General features: G+C 42.0%; 2 protein-coding genes across 5 annotated transcripts in view; one reads left to right on the top strand and one right to left on the bottom strand.

Moving 5' to 3' along the window:
* The window catches only part of LOC121304496 (complement C3-like), a 12,974-nt gene extending 7,411 nt beyond the window's left edge, over nucleotides 1–5,563 (bottom strand). Inside the window, exons 1-9 of the mRNA XM_041235660.1 lie at nucleotides 5,456–5,563; nucleotides 4,046–4,238; nucleotides 3,227–3,389; nucleotides 2,851–2,921; nucleotides 2,619–2,707; nucleotides 2,388–2,470; nucleotides 1,100–1,187; nucleotides 359–461; nucleotides 1–30 (exon numbers count right to left, since the gene is read on the bottom strand). The exon at nucleotides 1–30 is cut by the window's left edge and continues 91 nt beyond it. Of these exons, the coding sequence (XP_041091594.1) occupies nucleotides 1–30; nucleotides 359–461; nucleotides 1,100–1,187; nucleotides 2,388–2,470; nucleotides 2,619–2,707; nucleotides 2,851–2,921; nucleotides 3,227–3,389; nucleotides 4,046–4,238; nucleotides 5,456–5,526 (891 nt within the window). The 5' untranslated portion in view covers nucleotides 5,527–5,563. The remainder of the gene's footprint in view (nucleotides 31–358; nucleotides 462–1,099; nucleotides 1,188–2,387; nucleotides 2,471–2,618; nucleotides 2,708–2,850; nucleotides 2,922–3,226; nucleotides 3,390–4,045; nucleotides 4,239–5,455) is intronic.
* A 4,598-nt stretch (nucleotides 5,564–10,161) lies between these two features.
* LOC121304587 (protein crumbs homolog 3-like) lies at nucleotides 10,162–16,684 on the top strand. 4 transcript variants are annotated; one of them, XM_041235794.1, is made up of 4 exons: nucleotides 10,162–10,515; nucleotides 13,436–13,704; nucleotides 14,530–14,603; nucleotides 16,115–16,684. In XM_041235794.1, the coding sequence occupies exons 3-4, from the start codon at nucleotides 14,571–14,573 to the stop codon at nucleotides 16,316–16,318; spliced, it is 237 nt and encodes a 78-aa protein (XP_041091728.1). In that variant the 5' UTR covers nucleotides 10,162–10,515; nucleotides 13,436–13,704; nucleotides 14,530–14,570; the 3' UTR covers nucleotides 16,319–16,684. The 4 variants fall into 4 exon arrangements, with proteins under 4 accessions (XP_041091728.1, XP_041091729.1, XP_041091726.1 ...); XM_041235792.1 differs by having other exon boundaries at nucleotides 10,175–10,515; nucleotides 13,436–13,807; XM_041235793.1 differs by lacking the exon at nucleotides 10,162–10,515 and adding an exon at nucleotides 10,559–10,786 and having other exon boundaries at nucleotides 13,436–13,807.
* The last annotated feature ends 816 nt before the right edge of the window (nucleotides 16,685–17,500 follow it).

Below are 17,500 nucleotides of genomic sequence, written 5' to 3'. Positions count from 1 at the left end.
CAACACAGCCAGTCCCCGACCGTCGTCAATCTGGAAAAAATAAAGAGGAATTCTATTAAAACATTTCTTTGCCTTGTTTCTTCCTCCCTTCCTTCTTTCTCTCCTTTCTTATTTCTCGATCGTTCCGGAGGTCCTTTCCCCTTCACAGACTTCCAGACGTGCTCAGAACTCCGGAATCAGCCAGTGATTTCCAGCTAGGGCTGGGAATTGCGTTGCCCGTGTTTCCTCACTCAGACCCCTTCCTTACTAAACACCCAGGGGTGTCTCTGAATAGAGAATCGCTAAGACGCTTTGAAAATCTCATTTGAAGCTCTGTGGTTTTCTTCTGTGAAAGGGTTCTTTGAAGCTAATCTCGTACCGGGATTCTCTGAAGGGAACCAGAGAGACTTTTCTTCTCGTCCTCGACCAGCACTCCAAAAATGACGTAAGCCGTGCCTGTAACCTTCTTCCCATACAGGTAACTAAAGGGAAAGAGAGCAATGCTTTTAAAAGTGCAGTTATAAACAGATATGTTGAACAACAGCATCAAAACTAGACTCTGCCCTTCTAGTGAGGTCCAGTATTCTCTTTTAGTTTTTCTTTGCATATCAGGGTTGAAGTCAATTCTCAATTCCAATTCCAATTCTAATTCTCAATTCCTGTTCCCTTATAGTCAGTTCCAACACGCCATTGATCAAAACAGCAATTAGCAGTATACTGTTAAAATGAGTTAAAGCAGTTGGACGATCCCAACAGTTCTTATGGTGATTGATTTAAAAAAAAAAAAAAAAAGAAAAAAACGATTGGAAATGGAATTGGGATTGGTAAACAGGGTTTGACCCCCGACCCTGTTTGAGTCCCAATGACTTACAGGGACTAGGGGGGTGAACTATGCATCAGCAACAAGGGCTGCAGAGTCTCTTCCAATAGGACCTCGTTTGTTTTATGTCTCGTCCGAAGCACAAGGAGGTTAAGTGACTTGCCCAGGGTCCCACACAGAGAGTCAGCTGGGATTGAACCTCAACCTCCTGGTAACAACACGCCCCTTTCTTTACCCACTGGACCACCACGCTTCCCTATATTGAAATAGCCTCGTTATGAAGAATAAAAAGTCACTAACGTGGCAGTGATTTCAACAGACAGACTGTCATCATCGATGTAGAAGAACTTCTGCATCGGCTCCACCTTCACTTCAAAGCTGGGCAGCACTGCAGGAGATGGGAGATGAGTTACAGGCAGCACAGTTAAAACACTCAGACCTCTACGCTCCTCTCTCTTCACTTCAGGACAGGCTACTTTCTCATTTAGGGTTTTTGGAGCGTTTCTTTTTTAACTAATTTCCCCTTCTAGGTGAGCAATTCCAATTCCCACCCCACTTCCAATTCCCTTGAAGGATATTTTAGAGATAATAGCTGCGATCGCTCTGCTGATTTCATTTTAACCCTCCTATTAGGTTTCGGTTCTATTTGACCCGACTCTAGTTTCCAATCAGCTTAAACGCTATTTTTCTTCTCATTTTCTGTATAATATTTTATGGCTTTTCCTATGTTGGGGTCGTGAACTTATACACGGAAACAGAACCTTTGAGATGTTTATTTTTTTTAGAACAGGTCGTGTGTACAAATAAGATGATTTGGGTCACTGTGACCCCTGGCGTTTATCTATGTAGATTTGTGTGCAGGAATAAAACTTATTATTATTATTATTATTATTATTATTATTATTATTATTATTATTATTATTATAGTAGTATTATTATTATTATTATTATTATTATTATTATTATTATTATTAGTAGTAGTATTATTATTATTATTATTATTATTATTATATTTGTATTATTATCTCTGGAAATGGCTGCACCTGTCTGGAGATATTTATAAACCAAAAAAACAAACAATATTTATCTACGAGGCAGAGGCTAATCTTCTCTGTTAGTATTGCACAGCATCTCACTGGTAAAGACACTCCAGAATGAGAAGCTCCCAGGCTGGCAGCCAAAGAAGTTTTATCACAGCTCCTGGACTAAAAGAGCAGAAAAGAGTCAAACCTTTGCAAATAAAAACATTTAATCAATCTAAGGCTTAAATTAGTTTGAAAGTGCATCGGGTCAACCTGGCCCAAAAAAATAACAGATGTACCTAAATTTTAAACATAATAGGAGGGTTAAACCAGTTTAATTGATGAACAAACAAAGGCTTCGCTTTATTAGCGTGCTGGCCCTGTGACACATTCATTTTAACAGAGTGCTGCTCTTTGAGATTTTGAGCAATGAGGTGCAGGTATGGGAACAAGAAACGGGAATTGGGAATGGATTTTTAAAAAAAGGAATCGCGAAAACAGGCATTCACCCCCCGACCCCGAGCGTGACCTCTCTGTAACCCCAACAACCAGAGAGCTCTCCTCACCGTACTCCTTAACTTCAAACTCGGAGGTGAAATTTTCCTGGGGTGTCTGCTCGTACTTGGCGACCACCTTCCAAATGCCAATACTATAAAAACGAAGAGAGAGAACGAAAAAAAAGGAGTGAAACAGAGACTCATAAACCACAACTCCCCGTTCATACAGAGTTACAGCAAACCACGCCTTTCAGCTCACTAGTCTCAAACGGGCATCTTTGAAAGCATCGAGGAACGTACCTGATGACCTCGGGCAGCTTGTAAGAGCCGGACGCGATCCCTGTGACCGGTTTCATCTGCTCTTTGTTAATAATGATCCCGTCCGGATTCTGTAAAGCAACGCACACGTTCAGGAAGGCAGGCACGGCTCACGAGATATCGGAGGACTGGCCTCCATTATCTCATTACACAACATGAACAGAGGCTTATAGCAGAAAGGGGTGAGCGTGTGTGTGAAGAAAAGTCCTTTTACCATAATCTCAACAGAGATGGAGCTGCTGGTGGGATCCAGATGATGGGTTAGAGCAAAGACTCTGTAGAGAACTGGAGGGAACAAGAGAGAAAAAATACGATTTGGAAAAACCAGGGTCCAATAATGTGGTTTGAAAAGATCTGGTCTTATTGGGAAAGCTTCCCCTATTTAAAAGCATAGCAAAGTGTAACAAAACACAGTGAAAGCACTGTAAAGCCCAATGAGGTACGATTATTAAAAAAAAAAAAAAACTATGCTAAACAGAAATAGAAAAACTATGCAAATTTACAGAGGGAAGCAGAGACTGACACCGATCTGACAAGATTAGCAGTTGAAAACGCAGCAGTGGATTTCGAAAGAAACACAACAGCCTTACTTGTGTCTGTCGGGGTGTAGATGGGCTTGTCTGTCTGCACAAAGACATACCCGGAGTGGAAGGACACCACAATGACCTTCTCCAGGACAAACAAATTCGATTTCGCCACCAGATAGACAAACTGATTTGTCCGGGACTCCTTTTGAAAAGGAGCTGCTGGTATCTGAGGGAGAGTTTCAAGTACAGCTTGTTAAAGTGTCACGTTGCAACCAGAACACACACAGAGCTACACAAACGTTTTTTGTTTTGTTTGTTTGTTTGCTTGTTAATATTTCCTTACTTTATTTGTGGTTCTACCTCCAGTTATTCAAATACTGTGTTTTTTTTTTTTTTCAATGTGGAAGATTTAATATTGTAGGGTGTGGACAAGTGTAGTCCAAGTGGTAATAGGACTACATCCCCCAGAATGGCTCTTGGCTGTAATGGAATGAGAGACACCTGCCTGTAGTTAATTCCAACCCCGAGGCATTCTGGGGGATGTAGTCCTGTACCCACTTGGACAAGCTGTGTTTCTTTATGCGTATTTCATACTTTAAATTATGGCTTAACGCGAGGAGTAAGTTATCATAACAATGTAGTTAAAGAGAGAATTAAAACAACAGGTAACAGCTGTAGCCAAAGGGTTTGCATCACCCTGTCGAATTAACTCATGTTGCTTCATATGGTCAAATTAAACCTGCGGAATAATTTTACGTTCATATTTTGGATTACGTATTTGGTTTTCCATATACTTAATGAAAAAAAAAACAGACAACAATTGAGCAACCTCGCTCAGGCAGAAAGCTTCGTTCAAGTTTCATGACGCGATTAAACACGCACCTTGATAGACTTTGTGGCCAGGTAATTGTTCCCTCCATTCAGAGCAGTCTTGCTTGTGAACAAGATCTGTCTCTTAGCGGGAAAGTCTTGCACCAGAATTTCAACCTCGATGTTTTCTGCGACACCGTGAGCTTCGACGACAACGTTTTCATCACTTTCAACCCGCAGCACGTTGGGCGCGGTCATCACGTACCTGCAAGGAAAACGCACGCGTTTAACAATCCTGGTTTCATTACACAGCGCTCTTCTGCGCCCTTTGCATTGCATGCCGCAGCTCGCTTCCCCGCTGAGTTGTTCTGCTTTGTTTTTAAATCTATCCGGGCTTGTCTGGAGAATCCTAAATTCCAGAACTCAACAGATCGACACATTCCGTTCAGATCGAGTGACCTCGCAGCTTTAGGACAGGCGCCTGACCCGGTGTCACTGTATCTGCCAGCTTCTATTACAAAATGCGCTCACTTGATCCCTAGCTTAAATATTTGCTTTGTCTCAACAAACAGCGTGAAACAATTGCAAAGGGGTCAAAAGTCCTCCACGTTTATAAAATGCAACTCCTGACGGCATGCCAGCTGAAACTTCAAAAAGCCTTCTTTCTTCTCTCTGGCTGTGAGCAAAACACGGGATGTGAAATGCAAGCGATGTCGCAGACACATCCTGGTGATTTTCTGTAAAGCACAAGACATAGCGCTGTGCAGCGTAAAGAAATGTCAGCTACGAAGTGTCCTGAGGGCATCAGATATTATAATAATAATAATGCGCCTTTCATACTGGACACCGCTTTACGAGATACGAGACTAGGGTGTGTGAGCCATGCATCAGCTGCAGAGTCACTTACAACAACGTCTCACCCCAAAGACGCAGCACAAGGAGGTTCGGTGACTTGCTCAGGGTCCCGCAGTCAGTCAGTGGCTGAGCTTGGATTTGAACCGGGGACCTTCTGGTTACATACCCGTTTCTTTAAACGCCGGCCCAGGGCATTTCCCATCTTTCACTCCCAGAGCGAAATCAAGCTACCCTGACACTAACCCAACCAAACCCCTGCCCTAAAACCTAACCCTAACCCAATACGTCATCCTAAACCTGACCATGAAGAATCATCTGCTGCACTCCGGACTCTCTAGAGGATATTCCTGCGCGCTGCCAGCGCTATCAGAACCACATCAAACCCGAACCCCTTTAACATCAAATCAAATTGCAGCCACGCTTATTCGAATCAATGCCGTTACATTGTTTACTGATCTGTAAAACCGTTCAGTAATGAAAAACTCTCATTTTGCTATATTGATAAAAAAAAAACGCTTGGCTGTATTAACGACCCGCTTATTCATAACTCGTCTGCCCAGTCTCTTTCTTTGAGGTGATATTAAAAGGTTTTGACTGTGTGTGTGTGTGTATACAATGAATACTCACAGTGGGCTCCCATTACAAAGTGCTGGGAAGGAGAGCGTCAGGACAGCGAGGCAGACTGTAGCCACACTCATGATGCTGAGCTGAGAGTCCGAAGCGCAATACTTTACAGCGAAGGCTCTTTTATACACAGACAGCGCATCCTGTGAACTGATAACCTTGAGAATCGTTTACACAGCAGACAAAGCAGCGCCCAACATTTAACCAATTCAGGTGTCCCACAGAGTAACGCCGTGCAAGACAAATACGCACCCCTCAACTTCAAAACACGCGCGGTCATTACGCTGCAAGAAACAAACAGGATGAGGATGATTATTATTGTTAATGTAGTTTTATAAGAGTTAAAAGAGACGTTCTCTAGATGTTAGAATATACCAATATGGCCAAAATTGTGCGTCATCCTATAGAATGAACTCATTTTGTTTCATAAAGTCGAGTGAGACCTGCTGAATCAGGTCATTGATATTGCATTACCGCTGTGTAGTTTTCCATAAACATTTCAAAATCCCCTTTCCCTGAGAACATTTTGGAAAACGATTACTCCTGAACGACACAACAACGCGGGTTCGTTTCAAATGAGAGAACTTGGAGCTTGAATTAAGAAGCCGTCAGTGAATGGCGTGTATAACACAGTTATAGCTTTATATTGACAAACTTCACCCAAACAGCGATCTTACAGATCCGTTTTATTACCGCCGGTTTTAGTGTCAGATTTCGGGTGTGACCTGTGAAGTGCGGGTCACTTGCGTGTTCTGTCGTGGATGTGGGATTCAAACCTACACATGATAGTCCCACATCGCGACTGGAAGGTCATAAGAGATAATATTAATTGGGTAATTTAATTTGAACTCCTGTAAATATCGCAATACCCAATGTGGCTATAAATAACAGACGCATCCCTCCAGGAAAGGGTTACTAAAAAAAACAAACTGCTGATTTCCAGTAAGCTAGGTTTTTCCGGGCCAAAGTAATGTTTTTTGTCTAGTATGCATTGTTAGCATAGAGATCAAATTCAAACAAACCCCAGGGATAACCATTAGGACATTGTTTACTGTTTAAAAGCAAGACTAGATAGATAGATTGGCAGCACCTGCCATAACACTGTCAGTGAGGAGCTACTATTAAAGAACTTAAGCCAGAGAATCGTTTTTTAAAAAGCGGTACTGTATGTGAAGAGAACGCACACGTACAGCTGGTTAAACAGTGAAGAAGGTCCATTACAGTGGACAGTAAACTCCTTTAGCATAACGGGTTTATAGAACCCAGCAAGTATGAAGCCTCTCTTTCAAAGGGTATCTGAGAGACTGAGGTCGTGCACAGAGGCAAATGACACTCATGAAAAAGCGTCATGTTTTTAACCAGGGAGGGGTACCCCTACATCTTGAGGCGTTTCCAGTGACCTGAAAACCTGCATTTCAAAGGGTTTATGAGATGTACAAATGCAATATGAGTAAGCAGTGGATTGAAATCGCAAAATGCACCAAGCTGGAAAGTTCAGAGTGTAGCTCGTTAGGCTGGGGAGTATCTAGAACAGCAATAAGAAAGGCATTTCTCAGTACCGACTCGGTGCGTGGTACGAAGAGCGCTCAAACTCTAAATCAAGAGATACCTAAACGATGTGCCAGGAATTCATATTCGTCTAAAGGTCTTCATTAATCTGAGATACCGGGAAGGGGTCAAATAAACAAGAGCTATCGGTAAACTCTCTCCCCCCCCCCCCCCCTCTCTCTCTCTCTCTCTCTCTCTCTCTCTCTCTCTCTCTCTCTCTCTCTCTCTCTCTCTCTGGAAAGCCTGTCAGTAACATCCACCCCCGCCGGGGCTTGCAATCAGCACCACAGTGAACAGGTTGGGGTATGCAAACAGTCCGTTCAAAACAATACAGCATAGGAAATGGACCTTGATGTTCTCAGGTAAGCAAAGAAAAAAAGAAAAAAAAGGTGCATAGTAAATGAATCAGATCGCTCCATAAAGTCTGAGTGGTCATTCTTAAATGCGCCACCAGATAGTGCCATATTGCAGAATGGGAATGATCCGTTTCTCCTCCACTTGTCAGAATACGATGCGATGACACAAGCTCCTGGTGAGAACCCGCATAACATCACTCGCATGAACTGCATTCAGGGCTGCAGCTGACCCAGCCTCGCTTAATATCACAGAAGAATGAGACGCGGGGTTGCGTGTTAAAACGTTTCTGTAACGCATGGACACGTCCCGACAAAGTACCCGAGGACCGTGCTGCAGTGTGCCGCTGCCATGTGCATGTTTACAGTGTTCCCGTGTTTTTAATTGTCACAATGCACACATGCAGCTAGTAAAGCACTACTGAAACTCTTACAACTGTATATTTGAGGTCCAAAGCAAAGCAGGGCTGTTGGCGTATTAACATTGCGTTTTATGCTGATTTGACTAGTGATCATATTTCACCCGTTTTTGGGGAGTTCCTTAGAAGTGAAACTGTAAGAGTAAACTTCGGGACAAACAGGGACCCCTGGTGGCGATTTTTTGTTGTTGTTGTAAAAGTACACTCCAGCATTCCTTCGCAATTCTAGAACCATGTTCTTGGGGGAGCTGGCAGCGTTACCATCAGTACTAATGACATCGTTTTGGGTTGAAACAATGACCCTCTTCAGTGTCCGTATAGCTCATTGAACAGCGTTGCCAAGCAACGGGTGGTCTATTTTAACGTTTGACTCTGCATGGGCTTGGATTGCAAGATCAAAACACTCTCAAAACTATAAATGAAACGTGAAGTCACAAACAGACCTGAAATCATCATCATCATCATCATCATCATCATCATCATTATTATTATTATTATTATTATTATTATTATTATTATTATTATTATTATTATTATTATTTATTTTGTTGTCTGCCTAACAGAAAGCCAAGCTAGACTTTGGAATCCATTGTCTTACCTCTTATTAGCTCTAGCAAAATTATCCCCAGGCTCTGTGGTGTAAGAACATGTAACTATAAGAAAGTTTACAAACGAGAGGACCAAACTTGCTCGTTTGGTTGTCAGTAGCTTATTGATCCCAGAATCTCATCAAACAGCCTCTTGAAGGATCCCAGGGTGTCAGCTTCAACAACATTACTGGGGAGTTGGTTCCAGACCCTCACAATTCTCTGTGTAAAAAAGTGCCTCCTATTTTCTGTTCTGAATGCCCCTTTGTTTAATCTCCACTTGTGACCCCTGGTCCTTGTTTCTTTTTTTCAGGGTGAAAATGTCCCCTGGGTCGACACTGTCAATACCTTTTAGAATTTTTAATGCTTGAATCAGATCGCTGCGTAGTCTTCTTTGTTCAAGACTGAACAGATTCAATTCTTTTAGCCCGTCTGCATATGACATGCCTTTTAAACCTGGAATAATTCTGGTTGCTCTTCTTTGCATTCTTTCTAGAGCAGCAATATCCTTTCTGTAGTGAGGTGACCAGAACTGAACACAATATTGCATTGTACAGTTTTAACATGACTTCCCTTGATTTAAATTCAACACTTTTCATTATGTATTCAAGCATCTAGTTGGCCTTTTTTATAGTTCCCCACATTGTCTAGATGAAGACATTTCTGAGTAAACATAAACTCCTAGGTCTTTTTTTATAGATTCCTTCTTCAATTTCAGTATCTCCCATATGATATTTATAATGCACATTTTGTTCCCGCGTGCAGTACCTTACACTTTTCTGTATTAAATGTCATTTGCCATGTTTCTGCCCAGTTCTAAATGCTGTCTAGATCATTTTGCTGCTGCAACAGTGTTTGCCACTCCTCCTATGTTTGTGTCGTCTGCAAATTTAACAAGTTTGCTTACTATACCAGAATCTAAGTCATTAATGTAGATTGCAATACCCACTGTGGGAAACAGCAGTAGGTGGTTTTCAGTAAGCTGCGTTTCTCAGGGTAAAGCTTTGTCTATTGGCCAGCATGACTTGTTAGTATAGAGATGTAATTCAAACAAACCCCATAGATAACCATTGGGACATTGTTTACTGTTAAAGATTAGACAGATAGCCCAGCTCACAGTGCTGAGCCGGGTCTGAACTATTGCACAGCCCAGCAGAATGGTCGTGGGGTTTATATGTAGAAACTGAACCCGGTTTAAAATCCACAGGGTCTGCAAATGTATCGGAACATGACTTGTCGTTTATATGCTTTATATACCCACCTGCACGAAGTGTGATTTTTTTGTTCCAGTGGTTTGATTTCATATGCAGAAGCAATGGGGTGCTCTAATACCTTTGCATAATATTCTGTGTATGATGTGCAACGCGCTGTGTAAGAGATTGAGAAAACGTGACGTCAGTTGCACCTGTTGTCAAGGGGGGTGGGGACGGGTATTTTTCAGCGTTACCAGACAACGGGACACGTACGCGGGCAGAGCATTGAAACCCAAATGCACCTTTACAGGGAGAATACAAAGCGGAGCCTTTCACTTAAAACCAAAAACACGTGTGAATCACAACCCTTAAATAGCAAAGCTGCCTCGTATTTTGTTGAAAGTCCACACAAAACCGTGGAATAATTTAGTCTAACATGTTTAAAAAGCTGCCCATATGGAATAAACAAAACAAGTTGATAAGGAACGCTTCAAACTTTTTTTTTTTTTTTTTTTTTTTTAAAGCGATGGCTGAAAAGTTCCTAATGATATGCGGTCCAGTTTTGCAATACCTGTCGCAATACAGACGGCCAAGCGCATGCGCAGAAGCCTCTTCCTGGAACAGGTTGTACCCTGTTCCCAGGTGTGGTAATGTGAGACTGTGGCGGTCAGGTGATCATCAAATAAGGAAAAAAGAAAAAAAAAAATACATGCAAACGAAAGAAAACCTTAAAAAAAGAGACACCTGGGACACCTTACCTGGCTAAATAAAACACAGCCTGTTTAGACAATAACAGATGGAATGTGTTCATTTTGAATTTGGGTTTCTCCCCAGCAGTGTCTCAAGCCAGTTTCGGGCTAGGTGAGGCGGAAGCGAGCTGGCTGTGCTGGACTGAGAGCCGAGAAGGAATCTCCGTGCTGTGCGTGTTCGGAAGAGAGAGCATTCGGATAACCTTTCCAACAGGTACATTACACCCAGTCTCGCAAAAAGTGAGGGGTTCGTCTTGAAAGTTGTAGACTTTTTTTTTTTTTAACAAGAACCCGAAGTCGTTTTTAGCCGAGTTTGAGAGTTGTCTTGAAGCCTGCTTTCGGGTGAAACTGGAATGGGACAGAGCTGTTGCGCGAATTGCTGAAATAGGTCATGCTTTAACAAAATGATACAAAGTGAAAAAAAGCCAGTGGAGAGGCTGGAGTCGGAGCTGTTTCATATTAAGAGACCGATAACAGTTTATTAGGTATTGTTGTTGTTTATTTTGTAAATGTATTTTCGTTTGGGGATTAAATTAAGGTACAAGTGCGTTGTCCGATTAAAAACAACGAAACAATAACACAAGTGCACTGTTTGTATCGGAAATGTATTCACGATTTGATCAAAATTGAAGCAATGGAAAAAAAAATTAGTTCAGAACAAAAGTGTATTCACAATATTTAGTTTTTCATTCTTAATTAATACAATGCATTATATTTTCAGTATAGATCCTAATTAATTATTTCATTTTTTTAAAGAAACAATATGATAGATTTAATGAGCGATCAATAGAAAATGTGATTTGATGGGAAGCGGATTATTTCTGAAAAATGATTTTGTGTCTGTGTGTGTTTTTATTTATTTTATTTTATTTCACAGCTTCGAGCAGTTGTGAACACTGTTATAAATGAAAGTTTCAATTCTTCTCGCGTGTCCAGACTAACGATGCGGTCTGTATTAACCCTGTTTTAAGATGTATTTAAACAGTCCTGTACGAGTCTCTGCTCACACCTGCGATTTCCCCCCATGCCATTATCGTCACGATCAGTCATTCCATTGCTCTGAAAGGGGACATTAGTTAAAGTTTTGCAGAGTGATGGACTGTAACTCGCGGTTTTTGTGAAGTTAGTTTACCGGGCAGTGCAAGCTCTATCTAATGATCCAGCCCCCTGTAAGTAACTCTTTCGTGTTTCTGTATGCTCCATACTCAGTTTTCGTCCCTTTTATTTTAAGAATTGCCTGTGAAATTAAATTGAAATCTGCCGTCTTTGATGTAGAGCGCTCGGCTCGCATTGCCTGGCATTTTCCGCCCACATTGACTGTACATCTCGGAAACTGTACGGGCGCGTCATGCTGCATTAACAAACATGAGCGTGTGTGGAGTTTGTCAGAGAAAAGCTTTTGCGGTTTTAATAAGTCGTGCATTACCCTTTGAGATTCAGACTTCATATTGCGTTAAACACGGGGTTTACCTCAAACTTGATTTCTGACCCCACATTGCTGCCCTGTCGTTGTGAGGCCCTTCTGTAAAAACACCAAGGCCGTTAACCCCTTCAGTGCCATTGTCCTCGTTGGAGGGCAGGCTACTTTGTAATTTTATTGGAGCGTTTTTAACTGGCACCTGCTTGTTCTTCTGTATTTTCTGTAACTACAGCATATGGGCAAAAGTTTAGCATCGCCCTATAATGTAATTCAGTATGTTACATTAATATAATGAATCAGCCTATAATGTAAATCAATTTGTTGTTACATATTGAATTACATTCCGCTTTGTAGTTTTACATGATGAAAATTTTCGAAGATCCCCCCCCAAGAGAAATGAATTAGTTGCTTAATGAGGTTAAATTCAAAAGAGAAACCCCAAAACCCATAATATTGTTAAATTCTCAATTCTCGCAGAGGGAAGTACGCCGAACAGGTAACCAGCACAATGACTTCTCAGACAACCAAACACACAACACTGTGCACCTGACAACAAACACGGCACTGCAGGCATTTCCAGCGCCCACTTCAATCCCATAGTCCCTTTCAGTCCAGCCTGTCCAATCGGATAACTGGTTCCACTTGCCTGGGAAGGAGACTAGCTGACTACAAGGGGTTGTCTAATGGGGTGTGTGTTCCTATCCGAGCAAACGACAGTACAGCTTGCAATTCCTTGCGGATAAGCGCTGTCAGGGTGCGGTAGACGCATCTTGGAAGAGAAGTCTTGTTTTTTTTTTTTGGAGGTTAAGCATGTCAAAGCCGGCTGTATTTTTTTTTTTTTTTTTTTGGTCGAGTCTGTTTGAACATGTCTGGTGATTTTAAAGAACTGATCCAATGGGAGCGGTCCTGTTCAGTCTTGCACTGCACAAAGACAACGCGAATGAGTCACAAGCAAGGTTTCAAACCCCACAGCACACCTGATGCACCTGGATTGCAGTTTAAATGATCAAATCTGACCCACACAGGCTGCTGGGAACAACAGTCCTTTTGAATCTGTTGTGTCGCACTGAAACAGTCTTCATTAAAGTCAAATAAAGATGCAGAGAACAGAGGCGTGTGATCATGTTTCTAGTGCTAATAAGAGGAAATATAATTGATTTAAAAGCTTTGGTTTTTCAAATTGGTTTTTTGTGGATGTTGTAACAAGGTTTTTAAAACCTATCATGCATCTCTGGCTAAAGCTTTCGCATCACCTACAATTTTAGGACCGAGACATCATTTAAAAAAACAACTACACAAACAGAATGTACATCCTTTTTATTTAACATAGTGTAATCAAATAAACTTCCAAACGATGTCACAAAAGGCTGCCAAAAGGAAGCCATAATAGTAGCACAGTATTAGAGTTTGAAATGTCACACTTTGGCAGTTTTTCAAGTATATGGCAAAACTACAACGCTGTAGGTTATATTAAGGTAGCATTATCCAGCAGGCTTCATTCAACTTTATGAAGCAAAATGAGTTAATTCGGTAGGGCAATGCAAATCTTTTGGACAGAGCTGTATATCATTTGAATGTAAAGTTTATTTGAATGATTGTACAACAGGATTTGTTTGGCAATGCCTTTAAGTAGTTCATAGACACCTATCCAGCTAAAGCTGTTGCAAGCTGTTGATTTCAAATGCTTTTCTAATTGATTGGCTGCTTCTTATAGGAATACTGACCTTCAATCAAGGTGCAGGATCAGGGATTGGGTTCTTATCGAAGATTTGAAAACCAGACGGCTGCTGCTTTGCACAAGCGAGGAAGATTCCTCTATTCCTGATTTTTCCTCTAAGCTTTCCAACTCCTCCTGGGTGTGGATTGCACACTGGAGGCATACAGCTAAGTCAACACTGGGACATGCTGAGAACTTTTAAGGATTGATTTTTTTAACTGAAACCGCCAAGAATTGTGGCTTTTTTATTTTAAAAACATTCAAAGGTGATTTTTTTTTTTCTATATATAAAGAAGATGCTACGCTGTAGAAACCTTCTAGGCGTGTTTATGGTCTTTCTGCAGCGGTGTGGAAGAGAAGCCAGTGAGGGTAGGTCATCTATCACAGGCTGGCTTTTTAACTGCTGTATACCTAGGGCCAAACGTTTAGCATCACTGAGAATTTTAGAATTGAGTAAAAAAAAAACTATATGAACATAGTTTTGAGCTTTTATTTAACATCATGTAATCAAAGACACTACAAAATGATCTCGCCAAAGTCTACCGGAAACCATAACTGTAGCACAGCAGAATTTCTTGTTAGATTTCAGTGTTGTATTTGTGCACAGTTTTGCATTAAGCCTATGGAAAACTCCAAAGCAGTGTGTAGTTCAGTATGTTATCTTAACGATATCCAGCAGGTTTCACTGGACTTCATGAAGCGCTGTTTGTTAGCTCCTCAGCAATGTCACAAGTTTGACACGGATCCCTTATGGAACTCTTAAATATCACAGCACATGTTGTCGGGCACTGAACTGGGTCCTCTGTATTTCTGTGTGATGAATATAGAATATAATATTTAATAGGAGTTTAAGAATCCCTGTTAATGCACTGGGTTTCTCTCCTGTCGGAGAAAAAGTTCTGGATCTGGGATTCGGCACAAACTCGCCCCCAAAGCATTGCAGGAATCTTTAATATTCAAAGCACTGAAATAGATGAAGTAGTCAAGCAGCGTCACCTGGTAACCTTGGCAACCTTGCACTTGTTGAGCAGCACGGTGATGGAAACGTGCACAATTATAGCTTGCTCTGTTTTTTTTTTTTTTTCTATAAGCAAACACGACCTCCTCGGTTCTGGAAAGAGATGCTTCCAACATGACGACCCCCACTGTGAGCAGCCCCGCTGAGGTAAGGACGGGATCCTTGGTGCTTCGCAGTGTCACACGTTGAAGCAGGGCTGGCAAACTGGTTTGGACGGCGGGTCTAATCCCACACCCTGGCGCTTGGCGTGGACCGAGTGCGGGTTCTAAAACACGCAGGCGAATCCAGAGCCTCAAACTTATCGTATTTAACTGAAAAAAGAAAATCGCATGTTTAGATTCCCCTAAACGGCACATTATTGAATATCTCGCTCACTGTCGCCTCTGCGATTGCTGTCAGTCGACGACCACGTGGGTGAGACGGCAGCGCTGGGTCGAGTTACTGTGATACCAGAACAAGGGTTTCACTTCTGATTTGTAAGTAGTGACAGGAGGTCTTTATCCAAGACTGGCTTGTGTTGCAAGATGAATGGGGGAATTTTGTATTTTTTTTTTTTTTGTGGACGTGAATGAAAAGCTTTGCCAAGGCGCTTCGTTTGTAAACTGCATGTGGCTGTCAGCATTGCCCTGTGAAACCAAACCGTGGCAAGACTTAAGATAAATATACAGGAACGTTAGGTGCATTGGCACAGCCATTGAAAAAGCAGCAATCTAGGTTTGCTAGTGCTTGAAGCAGGAGTCGTGCTGCTGTTGAGGCTCGCGGTGCGATTGCCTGCAAAACAGCAGTTTCTTCAAAACAGTTTTCTGAGAAACAGCAAGCTTTCTCTGTCGTGACACATCTAAATTCCATTCTCAAGTAACTGACACACACCTTAACAAGTTACTCTAGATACCCTCCTCCAAAATAATTCTGTAAATGTTACCAGCCTTGAATTTCCATTCTCTGTACAGCGAGGCAGTGTCTTCGGAGTCACGCCTCCAAGCATGTCAGTCAACAGGAGAAGCAGCAGGGTTTTTTTGATGACAGGAAGGAAACTGTTAGGGGTGGGGACCAAGGAAGTGTGACAGGAGCTGGAAGCAAGGCTTGGAAACAGAGGTGTCTTTAACCTAGTGCAGTAGCGGAGGTCAAATCTACAGCGAGGGCCAAAAGTTTTGCATCACCTACAGTTTTAGGATTGCAAATACATTTTAAAAAAACTATGTAAACATAATTTAGATCTTTAACATATAATCAAATACAAAATGATATTGTGTGTCTACCGGAAGCCATAATTGTAGTACAGCAGTATTTCATGTTAGATTTTGAAATGCCACATTTTTTAATTTTAAGTATATGGAAAACTACAGAGCTGTGTGCAATTCATTATGTTAAGGTAACATTATTCAGCAGGTTTCATTCAACTTTATAAAGCAAAACTAGTTAATTCTACGAGGCCATGCTAAACGTTTGGCCAGTGCTGTAGGGTTACTGTAATGCGTGTTTCTTTGAAAAAGAGGAAAGATTTATTGAAATATTTTGCTAACCACTTCAAAACGCAAGACCAGGAGTTTGTTCCAGTTTTACCAGCTCAGGGGAAAACTACATTATCAGTGTAATATATTTCCAGCAATGTGACCCATCCTGTCTAATTCGTTCTTTTCCCTTCCATCTCCACGCAGCCCGTTAACATCGCCGCCATCGTGGCTCCCGTTGTGATCGTGGGCTTTCTCGTCATCGCGGGCATCATCGGCCTGGTCGTCTTTCTGAAGATCCGGGAGAAACGGCAGACCGAGGGAACGTACCGACCGAGCAGCGAGGAGCAGGCTGGGGCTCGCGTCCAGCCCAACGCCCTGAAACTCCCTCCAGGGGAGCGGCTCATCTAGACGTTGGTACTCGAAGACCGAAAGCTTGTCAAGTCTTGTGCTTTCCAGTCCCTCCTGAAGATTTTACTGTGTTTGGAGTTTTCCCATCAAACCAGCTGCTGGAGTTCTGCCCCCTGCTGGGAACACGTTGACACCACACCCTTTTGAAAGTGTGAAACGCCTCGCACGGTTGGATTTGCTGAAGTCCGCCGCTAGGATGGGCAAATGACCATTACCGAGCTGGCTGACCCCCCTGATTGCCCTCTTGCACTCAAACGTGTTCCCTGCAGTATGAAGCATGTCAGCTCTGTCAAATAGAAGCTTGGAATTGCATTACTGTTGTCATTCTGCGTTGCTTTCAAAGCCAAGGTAAAAAGGTCTGCTTGACTGGGTTTCCCTGTTTCACACTCGCTGAAGGCATTCGCCGAATCGCTAGTAATCTTGACCCGGTTGCTTCTAGGATTAATCTGATTAAGGCGTTCGCTGAAACCTTTGTCAAGTTTACCTTGGAATTGAAAGGGTTTTTTTTTTGCATGGCAAGCGACCTACGAGGTGGGGTTAAAAAATATATATGAAACGGTACTTTTAAAAGCAAGTCTATTCTGAGAAGTTTGTACTTCTCTCTTAGGACGTTTGCAGTCATGAGTAATTCTTAGTGCACATGCAGTGTTTTGCATTTGATAAACCTGCAAGAGGGTTATCAAGCAGATTGAATTGGTTTGTAACTCTTGGTTGTGCTGTTATGTTGCCCTCCTTCAGTGGGCGCGGATGTTTCCATAGTGTAGAATCCAAGGTGTTTATAATTGTAGAGAGATTTTGAAAGTTTAGTTTTTTGAAGTCAAAACTACTGCCGTAGGTAAACTTTTACTGTTTCTCTAACATTCTTGAACCCTGGACGGCCGTACTTGGGGCGGGGGGGGGTGGAATCGATTTTAATTCAGCAAAATACGTGGTCGAGGGGGTGTTAGAAACATTTCTAACGTGTGAAGAACACCGCTGCAGAATTCCAGCCCCAGCTTGTGTTTAAAGGATGCTGTGGGGGTGCGTGCTGTTTCAACTGATAAGCTCTGATAATATTACAACGGTTCAATAACACAACGTATTGTTATTTTTTTAATATGCTTTAATGAGAATTCTTCTCGTTTGTAGACTGATTTAAACTGGTTACTGTTTTGGGAGGATAGTGCTCGCTTCCACACTGTG

Source organism: Polyodon spathula, chromosome 38 (assembly GCF_017654505.1).
Source record: "Polyodon spathula isolate WHYD16114869_AA chromosome 38, ASM1765450v1, whole genome shotgun sequence".
Taxonomy (NCBI): Eukaryota; Metazoa; Chordata; class Actinopteri; order Acipenseriformes; family Polyodontidae; genus Polyodon; species Polyodon spathula.
Note: the sequence above shows the minus strand (reverse complement) of the source record. Positions and strands in the feature narration are given on the sequence as shown.

What these genes read in the sequence shown, in the direction of transcription:
- LOC121304587 (XM_041235792.1), top strand. Translation starts at nt 13,735, where the DNA reads ATGCTACGCTGTAGAAACCTTCTAGGCGTGTTTATGGTCTTTCTGCAG. An exon ending in TGGAAGAGAAGCCAGTGAGG is followed by an intron (nt 13,808 to 14,529) that starts GTAGGTCATCTA and finishes TTTTTCTATAAG; the next exon opens with CAAACACGACCTCCTCGGTT. An exon ending in CTGTGAGCAGCCCCGCTGAG is followed by an intron (nt 14,604 to 16,114) that starts GTAAGGACGGGA and finishes ATCTCCACGCAG; the next exon opens with CCCGTTAACATCGCCGCCAT.